We start from the raw sequence: 16,726 nt of genomic DNA, 5'->3' as shown, positions 1-16,726 counted from the left end.
TAATAGAGATATCATCCACTGACATGATCGGGTGTACCAGGCATCTGATGGACTAATAATAGTTTCACATCTAACTGTGACTATTTTAACTACGAATAATATGTTTTCTTTTTTTGGGTTAAATATGAGGAGTTCGAACATTGGATCATAATCTCTCTTATGGCCTGGAGCCAGTTGACACCATTTATAGCATAAAACACTCATGCCACAGAGTTTTGAATCAGGAGTACAACAACACCAAAGCTTGCGGTTGAATAAAATGTTTTGGAACGTCGTATAGTATAAATTAAAATTATCAGAAAGAAAACAAACCAAATAACTTAGTATAAACTAGAGAAACCATTGCTTTGTATACATCTCATGATTCCTAGAATTAGGGAAACAGATATTTACACTATTAAAAGGTATACAACTGATGTATCATAATATCCTAACAACTCCAACAACATTTTCATACAATTTAAAAGAGTTGGTAATGATATCTATAAAGAGTCCAGACCAAGAATTCATAACAGATATATCTAAAAGAAACCCATATCTTCTATTACATCCAACCTTTGTCTGTTTGTCATAATGGATAAATGAGTTGTGATATAAAATATAATAAATTACGTGAATATGATTTTGTTTATATTATGGTATTCTCTATTTATTTTCGACTTTTGGAAGTAATTGACAGAATCAACAAGCTGATAGACAGTTCACCTAATTCAGTGAACGAGATGGGTTTAGCGTAAAAGTCGTCTCACACCCATTTCTCTTCCAAAACTACGGATGGGGCATGGTCGACAAATTGACCGACAATCCAATGAATCACTTAACCATTTCTTCTGACCTAAGAGTTCGTTTTAATCCTTTATATATTAAAACACAAATCACATGACTAATTAGAGTTTGACACATGGCTTATACTTCAAATTAATTTTTAAAACAAGATTAAAATGTATTATCGATACAGTTATGCTTTGCTCAGATGAAAAATAAAACCGCATGTGTCTGAGTAAAGGAAGAAAAAAAATAAAGTTTCATATATCTAAACCGTATTCCTCAATTATAGCCACAATCCCCATTTTTTCAAGTAAACTGATTAGGCTAATCTGAATAAACTATAAAATCATCTCTTTTTGTGCATCGAACTATAAAATCATTTCAACAAATAAAATTTTCTACAAACATGTCTTAGTTCTAACGGGTTTCTTCGTACTTTTTTCTTTTTCTGCATCAATTTGAATTTTTTTTCATTCATCGCATGAATTATTTTTGTATGACAGATTTCTCACTAAGTTTCATAACGTGTTTATATGAAACTTATGTTGCAATCTGTGTAAACAAAAAAATTAAGCATCAATCTTTGTATTGAAGAAGAAGAGATATGTTCTGAGTTGGCGAAGGTTGAAGACGAATGGAATAGTACATAGAGTTGCAAAACGCTTGACCATTCAGAATTTAGGTAAACAATAATCTTCTTTACTTTTTTTTGGAATACATCTTCTTTACTTTTTTTAGTCTTAGCAATTTTTAAGTTAAATTTCTAATCATTTTTTCTGTAATTAATTTTGCAAATTTATAGTATGTTTACTGAACTTATTGAAGATTATAACATGTAAAAAAAAAATAAAGTCATTAACATATTCAAAAAAAATTAAAGTCAGTAAAATTGATTCGTGCATAGCACGGCGGGTGATACTAGTAGTATTTATAAACAATGAATTAACAAAGATGGTGAGAGCTACACACATGAGCTAGTTTGTTTTCAGTCAATAATGTTTATTAACGTTTAAAATCATGATTATTTTACTACAATTTTATAAGATATAATGTTCAATCATTGTCCTAATATGAACAAAAGAAAACATTAAGGTCTCGTTTGAATCAACACACCAGTTTTTTTGCATTTATGTTTTACATTTATGATGGCCACAACTGTGATATATTTTTCACTCTACTTGTACACATCAAGAAAATATAATGGTGAGAAATACGCATTTGACTTGTGAGACATGCTACTATGTAAGTGCATCTTTACTCAAGACTAGGGGAAAATGTAAATCGATGGAAACAACATACGTAGATTACAAAGCTGAAGAAGCGTGGTAGTTGGTTAGAGTAAATAGGCATTCGGATCAGCATTAATCTCTTCTGTAGAAATGAATGTGTGCTTCACTTTCCACCGAACTACTCAACAACTTATCTTTCCTAGGAAATAAAAAACTTAAATTATATTCTCTCTGTTTTGGTAAAGAATGTAATTTTAGCTTTTTTATTTTGTTTCAAAATAAATGTTATTTTATAGTTTCAACGCAAATTTTCATATTAAAACATTTTTTTATCCTTTTAAATAACCAATAGATGGTTATTTAAATTATTTTTCTTTAAATAGTTGTATAATAAATGAAAATAGATTAATATATTTTGTTAGTTTCTTAATTTACGTGAAATGTGTTTAAGTAACACTTATTATAAAATGGAGGAAGTATGAAATAAATATTTTCTATTTGGCACATAAAAATTAATGATTAATAGATTCATATCTGTCAAACAAAAGAAAAAGTCAAGAAGTGTTGTATTTAGTATCTGACGCATGTTTTAAATTCCACGTTTTAAGCTCTAGTGAAAATAGATTAATCTCACACATCGTTTTTTGTAACATAACATAGATTTTTTTGTGGAACAAACAACTTAAACGTAGATTTAAAAGCACACCTTAATACTACTAATAATACCTTTGCTAATCGAGTCAACATAATAATAATTCATTAAGATTTTAGGACAACACACGAAGTACTAAGCGGAGACTGAACCCACGCGCTCCTCGACAAAATCCTTAATCTGCTGGATTAACTGGCCAGCCTCCGGCAACTCGGGAAAGATATAAAACGCATGGAACATGTTTGGATACTCGACCAGCGTTGCTCTCTTCCCGGATAACTTTATCCACTCGTAGTAACTTCTCTGCCAATCCTTTAACGGGTCAAACCCGGCCACAACCACCATCGTATCCGGATAATCCAGACCCGATATGTCCACAACGCTCGGTTTCGCCGCCTCGTGCTCCCGGTTCGCTCCCTCCGGCAGCATCGCCCTCCAGCACCAGTCAGTCCTCTCCGGCGAAACCAGAGGCATTCCGACGAGGCTTCTCTCCGCCTCCGTCCTCTCTTCTCCGCCGAAGAAAGGCTGGATCGAGATCATTCCGACGAGCTTCACGGCGGCGAAACAGCGCTCGCGGCAGACTCGTATCGCCACGTTGTGCGCGATGTTCCCGCCGGCGCTGTCTCCGGCGAAGAAGCACCTCGACAGATCGGCGTTCGCCGGGAGAACCTTCCCGTGGTTCTCCTCGAGGAACTTCACGACGTCGAACCCGTCGTCGTACTGAGCAGGGTAACGGTGCTCCGGAGCCAGACGGTAGTTGACGGAGACGACGTAAGCCGGTATCTTCCTAGCGAAACGCCGGCACACGCTGTCGTAAGCGTAAGCGTTGGGGCTGAGGAAAGCGAAGCCTCCGCCGTGGAAGAAAACCACGACGGGGATACGGTCGCCGGAGACGTGTGGGGTGAAGAGACGGAACCAGAGGTCGCGAGAAGGGTCCACGACGAAGTCGGAGGTCGAGACGGAGTTTACAGGCTTGGGGTTGGGAGGCGCGCGAAAATCGACGAGGCGGAGTAAACGGCGGTTCATGGAGCCGTCGGGACGTTGAGCGCTATCGGTGAAGGTGTTGAGAACGGCGACAGCGATTCTTGTTCTGAATGGAATCGTTAGCTTCTTGTTCTGGTGCTTATTATTATCTGTCGCCATTTTTTCTTTTCAAGGGAGAGTAGGTTTAGTGATTCGACCTTGTACTTGGACTGCTTGTATATATGCTACCAAATAGATATTGCCAGCTGTGAGTTTACGTTTTTTTTATCGACATATAAAGGAGATGGTTACGAGTTACAACCAATGCAAATTATGGTTTCGTGTGAAAGATATCATAAGAAAAGATAGAAAAATCTTTTGAAATAAGTTAATGGTAATTGGTAAATGGCTTAAGTAAACACTGTTTTCTTGTAGAGTGTTGTTGCAGTCATCCCCACATCAATATGGCCAGCGTAATGGAGTCTCAGAGAGCATTGAATTATGATATAGTCAGTGTACTTCTTGCAGGAGACACGCAATTTTCTGTCAGAAGCTGCATCAACTAATTCAATTACGTTGAACTCTATGTCAAAATCAATACTAGTAGTCATGAAAAAAGGATAAAAGCAAAGGAACATTTATAGTATTGTATACCAGGCATAATAAAGGCACAGCTAATCGAAGTTTCAACTCAATGAACTAGTTACCGTAAATACATAAAACATCGAAAGAACAAAGCCAACTCTTTAGAATTCATGCAACAGAACAATCCAATCTAGCACCTCCTACTCTTAATCCGTTTGTTGTTATTCAAAGAGATGAAAAGTTTCTGGAAACTAGAGATCTTCTTCTATCACTCCATCCCTGCAGTGCGGAGAACCTCGGTTGTGCTAAGGCTCCGAAAAAGTCAGAATAAGAGAGCACTCATCTGGGGAAAACAAAGGCAAAGCATGAAAACAAACTTCTTGATCAACATCTGGTAATGCCTGGGTTGTTACATTTTAAAGGTCTGGATGTATAGAAAGATGTATCGATACAATAACTTGTATTCTTGAATCTTGATAAACCACATATATAACATCTTTAATATAATATAACCTTGAAAAAGGATTTGGTAGTAGCTTAGATAAGATTATTACTTGCCCAACTATTTCGTGTTTTTTGTTTGCAGCTGGCATTAAGGACACACCAATAGATCGTGTTTGGAAGGTGACTCTCTCTTTGACACGCACCACCACACTAGTATTAGACTAGTCTTGCAACGCCATTTTTTTCTGAGCCTCGTACAAAACTAACTGAGTTGCAAAGGAAGGTTTATCATTCAACACAAAGAACCGAGTATCAGCATTGCTAGAGATGCTTCGAGTCCAAAGTATTTTTAAAAAATCTTGTAACCGTATAACATGAAAATTTCGGTGAGTTTATCTGTAAACTAACCAGACCATGAATACTTGCCCTGAACGCGACGCTTGGTCCGCGCATCGTATCCTAAGTGTTTCAGTAATGGTGGTCTATAAGAGCATTTCTAATGTTAAAAATGGAGTAATGGAATTAAATTTTACACCCAACTTTATTTTAGAGTAAAAAGAGTAATGAACGAACAAAAAATACATTTATATACTTATTAAGTATTTTTTTTATTCGATTATAGAGTGTAAATGAAATGGGTAAGAATAAATCTATATATATATATACCCTATTTTAAAGTTAAAAATGGAATTTAGAATCAAATGATCTCTCAAATGAAATTCAAAATTATATAATTATCTGTTAATTTTCGGATCATTGCATCTGAAAATACAAAAGTTCTACACATCTCTGTTAAACCTATACTAATAAAATTAAATTTGTATATAGAGTTCTGATAATTCCACAAAATTAAAATAAAATAAAAACATTTTGTAACAATATCAAAACGCGCGGTCATCTTCACGTTTCATGACGTCACTCATCGGTGGATTTTAGGGTTTTAGCTTTATGCACTCACAATCAAAATACTCCCCGACTTTTCCCCAAGCACCGTCGCTAACGCCGCCGGCTTCACTTAAACCTTCAACGCCGCTGATCACTCTTCCTCACAGGCAAGCTCCTTCGAATTTCCCCCTTAGTCCAAACTTGATTTCTCATCTATGTGATTGCGAACCCCCCCCCCCTTAAGTTTTCAATATTTTGATTTGGGTTCGTGATGATTTCCATTTCGAGATGAGTTGTGTAATAGAAATGTGAAAGCAACATTCTTTTTGTTTTTTTTTTTGTGTGGATGGTAGGGATTAGGAGCTATGGGTTGGAAAGCTGCTGAGAAGCTCATCAGACACTGGAAGATACTTCGTGGGGATAATGTGAGAGTACAACTCTGTTTCACTCCTGGTGCTTTGTTTAGTTTGGTTTCACTTTTGATCTTCTTATGCTAGGTAATGATCATCCGCGGGAAAGATAAGGGTGAGACTGGAACCATCAAGCGCGTCATCAGATCCCAGAATCGTGTCATTGTTGAAGGAAAGAATCTGGTGAGTCAGCAGTCTTGAATTTGAATCATCGTGTGTTCTGTATATATGAACTAGTACTGAATGAATCAGGCTCATATCACTAGCTTAACACAAATCATTGAGTTACTTATCAGTCTTCATTTGATTCTTATCTTTAACTTTAAGCATCGATTGGTTTGTTGGTTATAAAAAAATCACAAAGCGGGTCTACTTCTATGCATTTATCTACGTGGCGTTTTGTATCCTCTAGTTTGCTGATGTTTTTTCTTTTGTATTCACAGATCAAGAAGCATATAAAGGGAGGTCCTGATCATGAAGGCGGGATTTTCACGGTGGAGGCTCCTCTTCACGCCTCAAATGTCCAAGTTGTTGATCCAGTCACCGGGTATGTATGACATCACTCTCACCATTTACTCTTTTTTGCTCAAAGAGAGAGATTTTTTATATGTCTATTATCTTTTTATACCTCAGGAGGCCTTGTAAGGTTGGTGTAAAGTACCTAGAGGATGGTACAAAAGTAAGAGTGGCCAGAGGCACAGGCACATCTGGTTCCATTATTCCTCGCCCAGAGATTCTAAAGATAAGGACAACGCCAAGACCCACTACCGGTACGTAGCAGCTCAACTTTTCTTAAAAAATGACATTTTACCTGTATAGTTTTAGTGGATTCAACATAGTTCGTTTGCTATGGAACTGAAACCTAGGTTACATATTCAAATAACATCTCACTATGCGCATTACAGCTCTCCATAGGATCTGGTAATAGCTTGCTTTTCTTACAGAGGATCTTTCATTTCTTGTTTTTGCTTGCAGCTGGACCTAAAGACACACCAATGGAGTTTGTTTGGGAGCAGACGTATGATGCTAAAACAGGAAAAGGCATGCCTGATCTTTGAGTAACAAACCTTTCTTTACAGTTTTGGTTCCTAAAAATGTTGCTGCTCCCAAAAGATTCTTCTGCTTCTTCTTCCCATCCATTACAGTTTGTTTAGGGTCAAAGATATGTGAAATGAGATGCTGTTGAACAAGCTTTGGTTCTTATTTCGTTACTCTTTGTGAAAGTTTCAAGGTGCTAAATAAAAGATTCGCATGCAGTACACAAATTTTCAGCAATGCATACCTGTATTAAGAACTACACAAAAACAAAAGCTACAAGTCTATAGAACTCTAAAGAATCGTTTAATACTAACCATTTGTCATCGACCATAGCAGACAAAAGAGTGATAAAAGTAACAAGGACAGAGCATAAAAACCACAATTGAAGGAACGTAGATAGAAACAGCAAATGGTTTAGATCCAAAACAGAGTTTATAAGAAGAGAGATAGACAAGATATAACAGACTCAAAGTCTTTAAAAGCACAACAAACCCTCTCATCAGCTTGTAATCTTCCACTTAGTACACAATAATTAAGCTTTCTTTCTTCCCCTTAGGTCGATAGGGTTGCCTCCACCAAATAAACTTTGCAAAAGCCACACAGATTTCACATAACTAACTGCATGAGGATCCACTAAGACTAGCTCGCAATTTCTTGAACTCAAAGCAGCATCATACATGTTGTCTGGGAAGCTTTCCGTGATCACCACTACGGTTGATCTTTGATGTTCTGGGTCTGTCCAGTGCCCATAAGAAAATGTCCTTAAACATTTTCTTGATCCTCTCATCTTTGTCACCTGTGGGTACCAAGGTGACGGGAAAGAAACCATATAACAAGTGATCATAGAAGGCGAGGCTCCTCTTCTTGCCGTAAGCCATGACCGACTTGAATCCAGTGGAAAGAGTCTCCGCCAAACAATAAATAAAAATTTCAGGACGTAAACCACCAGGTACTGGGCAGTCCTCCAAGTTCCAGAAGATTCCTGTATGATTCTCGTGGCTCCAACCAGAGGAGATATCATTCTGAATGATCATATTGATTTTGTGGTTGGTTCGGCTGATAGGTTTCCTGGTGTGTGTCGTCGGCAAAGTTCCAAAAGATGCCTGTTTTGGGATCACGCAAGCCTTTCGGTTGTCGCGTTATTACAGGAAGCAATACTTGTGACGATTCTTTTCAGATTTGGATAAAGCCATAGAGAGCGTAGGTATTTTATCTCACCAGACACGGTTAGAAGTAACATTGTAGTCATTTGAAACCAAAGTTTGAAGAACTCTGGCAAACTGTATGTTTCCTGAGACATCTGAGATCACCATCAAACATGGTACTGTTCTTGGATAGTGCGCAGGGTTCAGCAGCGCCCATAAAAGAATGTCCTTCAACATCTGCTTGAATCTCGCGGTTGGGTTCCCTGTCGGTACCATAGTTATATTGGGGAGTAACAACAAGTCGTCGTCGTCACAATAAGCCCATACAGACACTTGACCGTGGTGACCTTGCTTCGCAAGAGCTGATTTGATATTATGATAGATTATATCAGGAGACACCTATGTTATTAGGTTCATGAGCCAACTTCAACTTCATCCGTTTGTTGGGGACACTTGTGATTTGGTAGTCAGCAAACCTGGAAAGAGACACCGAGCCGACATATTTTTCTTCAAGAGACGAAACGAGAATATTGAAGTTCTGCGATTTCAAATCTTGAAGAACGCCAAGTAGTTCTGTTTCGATGTTTTTTGAGATTACCAACAAGTTTGACGCTGGATCGTCGAGGCCCCACGTAAGAACATCCACCAAATTTTTACTACGATAGGAAGAAGTGAGTTCCTATTAATTTGGAATAAAAAAAAGTGGTTATAAAACATGTATAAGATAATTATTGTTGGACTAAACTTCAATTGGTCATGATGCTGATTTAATAGTATTGGTTTAACCCAATTTGAAAAGGAGAAAGGCAATTAGTTTTTCTTTGGGTCTAAAATCAATGAAAAGGAAATATTCGAGGACTGATATGTAAATAGATCCGTCTTTGTCTTGTTAATAAAGAAAGGAGGACTCTCTCGAGAGGAGGTTTTATAAGATCCAAACCAGCTCAGCAGAAGAAGGAAGACGACGAGTGATTTGAGCTGAGACTATGGAGAGGTTACAGCGAATCTTCGGCGCCGGTGGCGGTCTGGGTCACGCATCGCCTGATTCTCCGACTCTCGATACGTCGGAGCAAGTTTACATCTCTTCTCTCGCCCTCCTCAAGATGCTCAAGCACGGTACAACCATCCATCCCCAGCTCCAATTTTACTTTCGCCGTGCTTAGGGTTTCTGATTCGTTTCGCTCTCCTGTGATTTCTAAGATTATCGATCTGTTTGTGAATTGAGTTAGAGATTTGAAGAAGATTATTGGAAAATTTTCGTTGTTTTGATTTTTTTTGTGATTGATGGTACAGGAAGAGCTGGAGTTCCTATGGAAGTGATGGGATTGATGCTTGGAGAGTTCGTGGATGAGTACACTGTACGTGTTGTGGATGTTTTCGCTATGCCTCAGAGTGGTACTGGTGTTAGCGTTGAAGCTGTTGATCATGTCTTCCAGACTAATATGCTCGACATGCTTAAACAGACGGGAAGGTAAGCTCTTACTCTTCTCTACACCCATGTAAAGTTTGCACTTTTACAGAATCTATGTACACTTGGTGAGTCTTATTTGATTTCAGACCTGAAATGGTGGTTGGTTGGTATCATTCACATCCTGGATTTGGCTGCTGGCTTTCTGGTGTTGATATTAATACTCAGCAGGTATGTATTGTTTTTTGCTCAGTTCATACTTGATCCTATACTCCTATGCAATATCTTTGTGTGAAAATGCACTGCACCTACGCTATAGAATTGTTTCCCCTTGTGTCCTGTACCTTGTTCTCGTTGGGTTTCCATTGTAGGGTTTGTATATTAGGCTTAGGTATCTTTATATAGTTTGGGTTGGATTGGTGTATGCTCATTGTTGAACATCTTGTGTGCTTTTTGTTAGAGTTTTGAAGCTTTGAACCAGCGAGCTGTGGCAGTGGTTGTTGATCCAATTCAAAGTGTGAAGGGGAAAGTGGTGATTGATGCGTTCCGCTCGATTAACCCGCAGACCATTATGCTTGGGCAAGAGCCTCGTCAAACAACGTCTAACCTCGGGCATCTGAACAAACCATCGATCCAGGTGATGGTTCACAATAGTGAAAACGTGTTTTTTTGCTTCCAAAGATGGAACAAAGTAAAAGGATGACTCTGATACGTACTTTTGGATACACTATTATGCAGGCTTTGATTCATGGATTGAACAGACATTACTACTCAATAGCCATCAACTATAGGAAGAACGAGCTCGAGGAGAAGATGTTGCTAAACCTCCATAAAAAGAAATGGACAGATGGTCTGACGCTAAGACGATTTGACACCCACTCCAAGACAAACGAACAGACGGTCCAGGTAATAGAAAAATGGGGTATTTTTGCAATCTTTTTATTTGTTTAAACGTTCATGTTCACTACATTGTCTCTCTCTCTCTCGTGTTTAACAGGAAATGTTGAGCTTGGCTGCCAAGTATAACAAGGCGGTACAAGAGGAAGACGAGTTGTCACCGGAGAAACTGGCGATCGTGAATGTGGGAAGACAAGACGCAAAGAAGCATCTGGAAGAACACGTTTCCAACTTGATGTCATCCAACATTGTTCAGACACTAGGCACCATGCTTGACACTGTTGTCTTCTAGAGAACTTCTTTGCTTTACCAGCCAGGAGTACTCTGCTTCAGTCAGTTTGGCTGGAAAGTTGAGCTTCCTTCTGCATATCTTTGATTTCTGTTGGATCAACTCTTTTATATCTCATCTCCTAGCAAGCATCTGATAAGATTGTATTGTACTATGTGGTTTCGTTCTTTTCCTTAAGGCCATGGATTGATTTCTATAAATTCTTGCATTTATTCAAAAAATTTCTCTCATTTTTTTAGAATTTAAAGCTGCAACATTCGATTGTTTGCAATTGCACTTAGATAAACTCGTAACTGAGTTAACAATGAAATCTTGCTGGGTAATATACTTCAACTTAGAGGAAACTCAAATGAGTATGGATAAAAGAAATGAACCGCAACCAAATCTACAGTGATATTCCACAGCAAAATATACAAAAAACTCTGATACGAATAGTGAAGACATCATGTTAAGAAGCAAGTAGAAACCAAAACGAGATCCAAAGGCTATAAGAGCTTTGAGCGTTTTTCTTCGTGCACCAAACAAGTCCAGCTTTGAACACAGACCAATCATTCAAACAGATCACAGTGGTTTTGGGACGAAAACTCTTTTGAGTATATGGCTGCTTTAAAACTCGGTGTCGAGACAAGTCATGAACACCTTTGAGACCATGGTCCTTGCAAAAGGGATGTAGCTCAAGCTATACCTGCAGTGCAAGATGAATGACACTTTTTGTGACAAAACTCGGAAACCATATAAGTAGGATTCGATTCACCAATGCATTCCTAGTTCGACCTAATTAATAGTATATGTTTCGAAAGAGTAAATTATGTAACTGCATTATGGTTGCATGCAGAGACAATGTGTAAACAACGAGAAAGCTAATGGAAGTTGGGATACCATATTAGACCAGAGAACTCAAGAATGATAGCAAGCAACGTCAGCAGCTTGTTACGAACCTGTAGAGAAAGAAAATGGTTGATGATGTGTATAACAAGGCATTTTCACTCCCTAGTCTTAACCTTTACTATGCTCAGTTTTATTATTTTCCAGTGGATTGAATTGAGAAACCCTACTAACTTACATAGAGAGCGCAAAACAAGGCAATGATAATGCTGGCCAGATACAAAGCAGTAGCGTAGATGCGAGCTGGGTCAAGCATCATCGTCACCTGCCTCTGTGGGCCTATAAGGAACGCTGTGCTGGTCATACAAAAACGATATAAAACTTAAAATCTAGAAAAGAAAATGAGAATGCTTGTCCACAGAGACTTGTAATATTACAAGCTAAACTAAAAAAAGAATCCAAAACGGACCTCCCAAGTGCCATCAAATTTCCCAGAGTGAATGTGAAGCCAAACTTGATCGGATTGAAGAAAACAAGCATTGACTGCATTGTCAAACATGTAAAAAAGAAGGTAAAAGAGTTAGGAGACAAGACTACCCAACGAAGGAAACTTACCAAGTGTTTAAAGGTCATATACGATTTTTAAGTAAATGATTCCTTGGCTAGCTCATGGATAAGAGTTGTATTGTACTTACCAAAAGAGTACATGCCAAGCCAGCTGACAAGCAAATCGCAAATCCATAGAATCTCTGTTCTCATGGAAACATACCGAGAGTATATTAGCGGTAGATAAAACCCCAATTCAAGACACTCAAAGAACAGATTCGTCTAAACGATCATACATTAGCTCTCTAAGGGAACAAACACTTTCTCTCGATGATTCAGAGACACGCATAGAGAGCTCACGAGCTCAACTTCATTATGAGATATTCAAGAAACAGCCAAATGCAGATGACTTGATCCAAAGTAAACACAGTTAGTTAGTAAACCTGTTTGGTAGTCAAAGCGCAATTGCGATTAAGATCTTCCATGAATGAGAGAGAGCTTTCTTCTTCGGCAGCTCGTTCCTCGTCTTCGACCTCCATACCAACCAACATCTTCATCTTCTCTAAAGCCTGATTCATCTTATCCATCCTCTCTGTGTGTGTAGTCTAAGCTCTTCTTGACTAGTTGGTGTGTTAGATCTAGCGCTTCTTCGTCTCGAAATGTGACAGCACAACTGTAAGTTTGGTTGGATCTCTCTGCACAATTACGCCATGTTCCGAGTGGAAAACGAAGGGGACGGCACGCTTTTTCTTTGCTTCGTCCGTGTGTGTGGTTCGTTGGAAGAGAAGAATAAAGAAAGGCCCATTAGGCTTTTCACCTCGAAATGTAAGTAGGCTAACGTTTGGGTCCATTAAAGGCTGTATTTAATTAGTTTTGTCCATTTAATACCTATAGAATGTATTTTTATTAAAACAATTTTGCTATATTGGTATACTAGTGGTATTCCGGCGCTACGCGCCGGTTCATATGTTTTATTTTTTAAAAAAATTTAAAATTTATTTTATCATCTTAATAAAATTTTTTTCTTTCAAAAATATGTAGATGAAAATATGTTAAAAGAAAATGATATTTTTTGGATTTATTTGGTAGTGGTTAACGAATATGTTTTATGATTTGAGTAGTGAAATATATGTTTTCTTTAGAAAACATACATACATATACTGTTAAATACCATGTGGACTGTATATAAAAAGAACGACATTTGAAATTTTATTTTAGAGAATAATCTGAATTTAAAGGTGTGAAGCAAAACGTAATTAAGTTGCATCTGTGTTATTTGAGTTTTGGTGAGAAACTAATTCTAGCAATGAAACAAAACAGGGAATGAGGAAACACATTTATATTTTTTTGTTTGAAAATAAAACAAAAATCGAAAAAAATATGCAAAAGAAACTGCAAATTGGAACATAAGAAACCACTTATAAATTGTAATAATGATGATTCATAGATAATTTTCCTTACATATAAGACAGCTTATGTTTGTATGAAGTCATTGATCAAGTAAAAGGGCATAGACATGTTCCATTGTTGAAATTTTCGAAGCATACTGTGCGTGTATCATTTTCTTCTTCTGTAATTGGAGGCCTATTAGTTTCCTCAAAATTGGTGATAATAAGGTCGAAGTCGAGCCTTGCAATCGCGTTTTGGTTGTAGTCTGTGATGGTAAGAATAACTTAAAGATCATCAGTTATGTTATTGTCTTCGGATGTTTGTAAATTCATCATGTATTGGGTTGTTTCTTGAATAAGCAGGGTTGAGTCGGGATGTTCTATTTCATGGTATGTTAATATGAACTCCATACCTTTGTTGAGTTATTAAAATTACCTTGATTACCGATGATAGATGGTAGCTGGAAATCATTAATAGATTGTTGTGTATTGGACATGTGTATGTAGATTTGGAGTGTATGATGGAGGTGTGAGAACTTATAAGAGAAAAATGGTTTGTTATTCATTCTTTGGTTATTTGTGTGAATTCAAAGTTGAAAGTAATGTAAGATAATATAGCTATGTATGGTGATGGTGAGCTTAAGTTATTGATTTTCTCGACTTTTTGTAACATTTTGTTAAATTATCTATAATAATTTATATTTAGTGTGGATTTGTAAGAGAGTATATTATGTTCTTTATCTATAACTATTATTTAAAATTGGTTCAGGATTCTTATGTTCTTAGCTTCATAAATCCTTAAACGAACTATTAGCTTGGTTTTATGGCTTGGCTAAAATTTTGGAAAACATAGTAATGGGATGTGATTCTTTTTTTATATACTATAATCGGGGTTAATGCATTGATCTCACAAAAAAAAAATAGTTACAGAACTAAAAATCATGAATCTTGGAAATACATGTGACTTCTTACGTTACTTTGTATAAATTTAACTTGGTTTTGGCTTTATAGTAAAACATCGGATTCGTCTTTATTGACATAGATAACAAAATAGAACTTTCATCAGTTATGCATCTCTTGGGAATTTGAGATGTACCATGTAGTCAGAAAATGGCTTACAATAGAAGTCTAAGCCTTAGACTCTAAGGGCTTATGTTTGGTACATGACTCGAGCCAAGTACTTCTCCACCATCTTCACTTCTTCTTTGCTTCCATTGTAAAGCGGAACCCATTGATGTATATATCTGAATCCCTATGATTTTTTTTTGTCTGATGACACCCAAACTTTGGATATAAGCTACAGTAATAAACTAAACATGAAATGTGTTTTGAGTTACCTTGGTCGGTTGGATATAGTACTCTCTGGTGACCATATGATCATTTTCCTCAACCTTGTTCAACATGAAACTCTTCGGTGCACACTCATACAAAAGCTTAAGCATTCCATTTTTGCTCTTGGCAGCACCCATAAATCCCACTGTACAACAAATTCCTGTGAAAATTTCCGACCAAACTTCCAATGTACCTAGCCGAGTAAGATTTTTCATGTGGACCAGGGTCTTTGAGATCATCAATGTTTCCTCAGACTCTCGTCCCACATCTGGTAGTTTTCTTCTTTGAAAGAGTATATTTTCCCGGTTCTAGGGATCTCAATGTTCTCTTGCGTGAGGACAAACTCGCCGTGCATAATAACAAAGATAACTGAGCTCCAGTACATACAGTAGCCGGCTGCTAGCAAGTTGTGCCCAGGTTGTCACGCGTTTGCTATACATATTTGTTCTTCTGACCAAAGTTGCAAGGAACATACAGCAGTAGATCAACAACATTATGAACATTGTGTTTCTTTTCTGAGTGGCCATGTGGAAGGTGAAATGGAGAGTAGTTCATTTACAGTGGAAATATCATTGGAGTGGTAGGGGCTGTAGACACCTTTTATGGAACCGGTGGAAACTGCAGTGATGATGTTGGAGGAACCGCCGAGAGGATCGAAGCTAACTATGTAGTTGTGGGAGCAATAATTTAACATGAGCAATCAGAAAGAATCAGATCAAGAACTCGAGCTCGAAGAACCATTCATCAATTAGTAACACAACACACTCTCAAAATATTATTAACAAAAAACCATTTTTCCTCTTTGGTTTCAAAATTCAGACACACTGAGATAGAGGGTTGAATCAAGGATCAGTTGTGATGATGCACTATGCAAACTTGTAAAACATGTCCTCGTAAACATTTAACTGGTTGAAACAATTTTTGAGTGTATTACTACAGAGCCCTGACTTGGCCCAGAAGCCATGACTTTGCTGCCCAAGGTGATTCCCGGGTCCTGCCAGAGACAGAGCCATGAAAGTGAAGAAGAGTCATTGAACAAATATTCTAAAGATGCAACTTCAGGTATTCAGCCACATAAACAAATGTGCATAGTTCTTAAAAGTGATAACCAGGACCCAACATAATTATAGCGTAGAGATTTTCATATACCTGATTGATGCAAAAGTTAGCTAAAACTTTCGTGTGACGAAGACTACTCCAGCAGCTTGCTGGTAACTCTTTGGAGCAACCCTTTGCATATTAACCTCGTGGAAGCATGACCATAGGTTTTTAAGAGTTTTCAATATCTCATTAAAAACATTGCACGCTTTAGCCGTGTATAATGTGGTTAGTGATTTCATTTCTTTGACCATGAAAGAAGTTTAAATCTAAAACAATAAATTATTAGGCTATGTATATCACCAATGTGTATAACCACTATCTGTTAAGCTTACCCATCATCTGTTTTACTTGAAGACACGTGATTGTGGAACACGACAAAACCAACAAAAAAAAAACATGACAAAGCCTACAAACATTGTAAGAAAGTAAGTTGACTACTATCATCAGGTCAAACCATAGATTTAGAAGAGTGGATGGATAATAGTGATGGATAAAACATACTGACAGGAAGACCAAGTTGTCTCATGCATCTGATGTGGATTTCAACGTATTCTTGATAAGACTGCAAAAAACAAACAAACAAAAAAGTAAGCACAAGACTTTGTCAAAGATTAGACAAAAAACATCAACCTCAAAACTGGAGCTCATGATGCTTCTCACGAAACATAAGAAAGCCCCTTTTGATGCAAAACTTGAGCTACATCCTGAGATATAGTTGAATATGGATCAGATATATCCCGGATGTTTAAAAAAAAAAACACTACAAACTTTTTCACCAAGTTTCCAGTTGAGTGCCATAAGCATCTTTGAACCAAACTAAC

The 16,726-nt window shown here is 37.4% G+C and overlaps 4 protein-coding genes and 1 pseudogene across 4 annotated transcripts; 2 read left to right on the top strand and 3 right to left on the bottom strand.

The window, feature by feature from the left end:
- Window positions 1–2,606: 2,606 nt before the first annotated feature.
- On the bottom strand, window positions 2,607–3,892 carry LOC106303771 (probable carboxylesterase 18). The gene has a single exon (XM_013740088.1). It carries the CDS (start codon window positions 3,790–3,792, stop codon window positions 2,785–2,787), a length of 1,008 nt encoding a protein of 335 aa, XP_013595542.1. The 5' UTR covers window positions 3,793–3,892; the 3' UTR covers window positions 2,607–2,784.
- A 1,689-nt stretch (window positions 3,893–5,581) lies between these two features.
- Window positions 5,582–7,195, top strand: LOC106304190 (50S ribosomal protein L24). Its single transcript, XM_013740586.1, has 6 exons — window positions 5,582–5,693; window positions 5,880–5,951; window positions 6,024–6,119; window positions 6,380–6,483; window positions 6,570–6,706; window positions 6,912–7,195. Exons 2-6 carry the CDS (start codon window positions 5,892–5,894, stop codon window positions 6,992–6,994), a joined length of 480 nt encoding a protein of 159 aa, XP_013596040.1. The 5' UTR covers window positions 5,582–5,693; window positions 5,880–5,891; the 3' UTR covers window positions 6,995–7,195.
- Window positions 7,196–9,052: 1,857 nt separating this feature from the next.
- On the top strand, window positions 9,053–10,925 carry LOC106306730 (26S proteasome non-ATPase regulatory subunit 14 homolog). Its single transcript, XM_013743456.1, has 6 exons — window positions 9,053–9,235; window positions 9,413–9,590; window positions 9,677–9,758; window positions 9,988–10,164; window positions 10,266–10,433; window positions 10,525–10,925. The coding sequence occupies exons 1-6, from the start codon at window positions 9,106–9,108 to the stop codon at window positions 10,714–10,716; spliced, it is 927 nt and encodes a 308-aa protein (XP_013598910.1). The 5' UTR covers window positions 9,053–9,105; the 3' UTR covers window positions 10,717–10,925.
- A 138-nt stretch (window positions 10,926–11,063) lies between these two features.
- LOC106306731 (vesicle transport protein SFT2B) lies at window positions 11,064–12,849 on the bottom strand. The gene is made up of 6 exons (XM_013743459.1): window positions 12,528–12,849; window positions 12,234–12,287; window positions 12,008–12,081; window positions 11,777–11,894; window positions 11,593–11,651; window positions 11,064–11,398 (listed from the first exon to the last, which is right to left on the bottom strand). Exons 1-6 carry the CDS (start codon window positions 12,669–12,671, stop codon window positions 11,320–11,322), a joined length of 528 nt encoding a protein of 175 aa, XP_013598913.1. The 5' UTR covers window positions 12,672–12,849; the 3' UTR covers window positions 11,064–11,319.
- Window positions 12,850–14,622: 1,773 nt separating this feature from the next.
- On the bottom strand, window positions 14,623–15,791 carry LOC106303244 (annotated as a pseudogene).
- Window positions 15,792–16,726: the final 935 nt, after the last annotated feature.

Source organism: Brassica oleracea, chromosome C7, assembly GCF_000695525.1.
Source record: "Brassica oleracea var. oleracea cultivar TO1000 chromosome C7, BOL, whole genome shotgun sequence".
NCBI lineage: Eukaryota > Viridiplantae > Streptophyta > Magnoliopsida > Brassicales > Brassicaceae > Brassica > Brassica oleracea.
The sequence above is the reverse complement of the archived record's forward strand: the minus strand, read 5'-3'. Positions and strand labels throughout refer to the sequence as shown.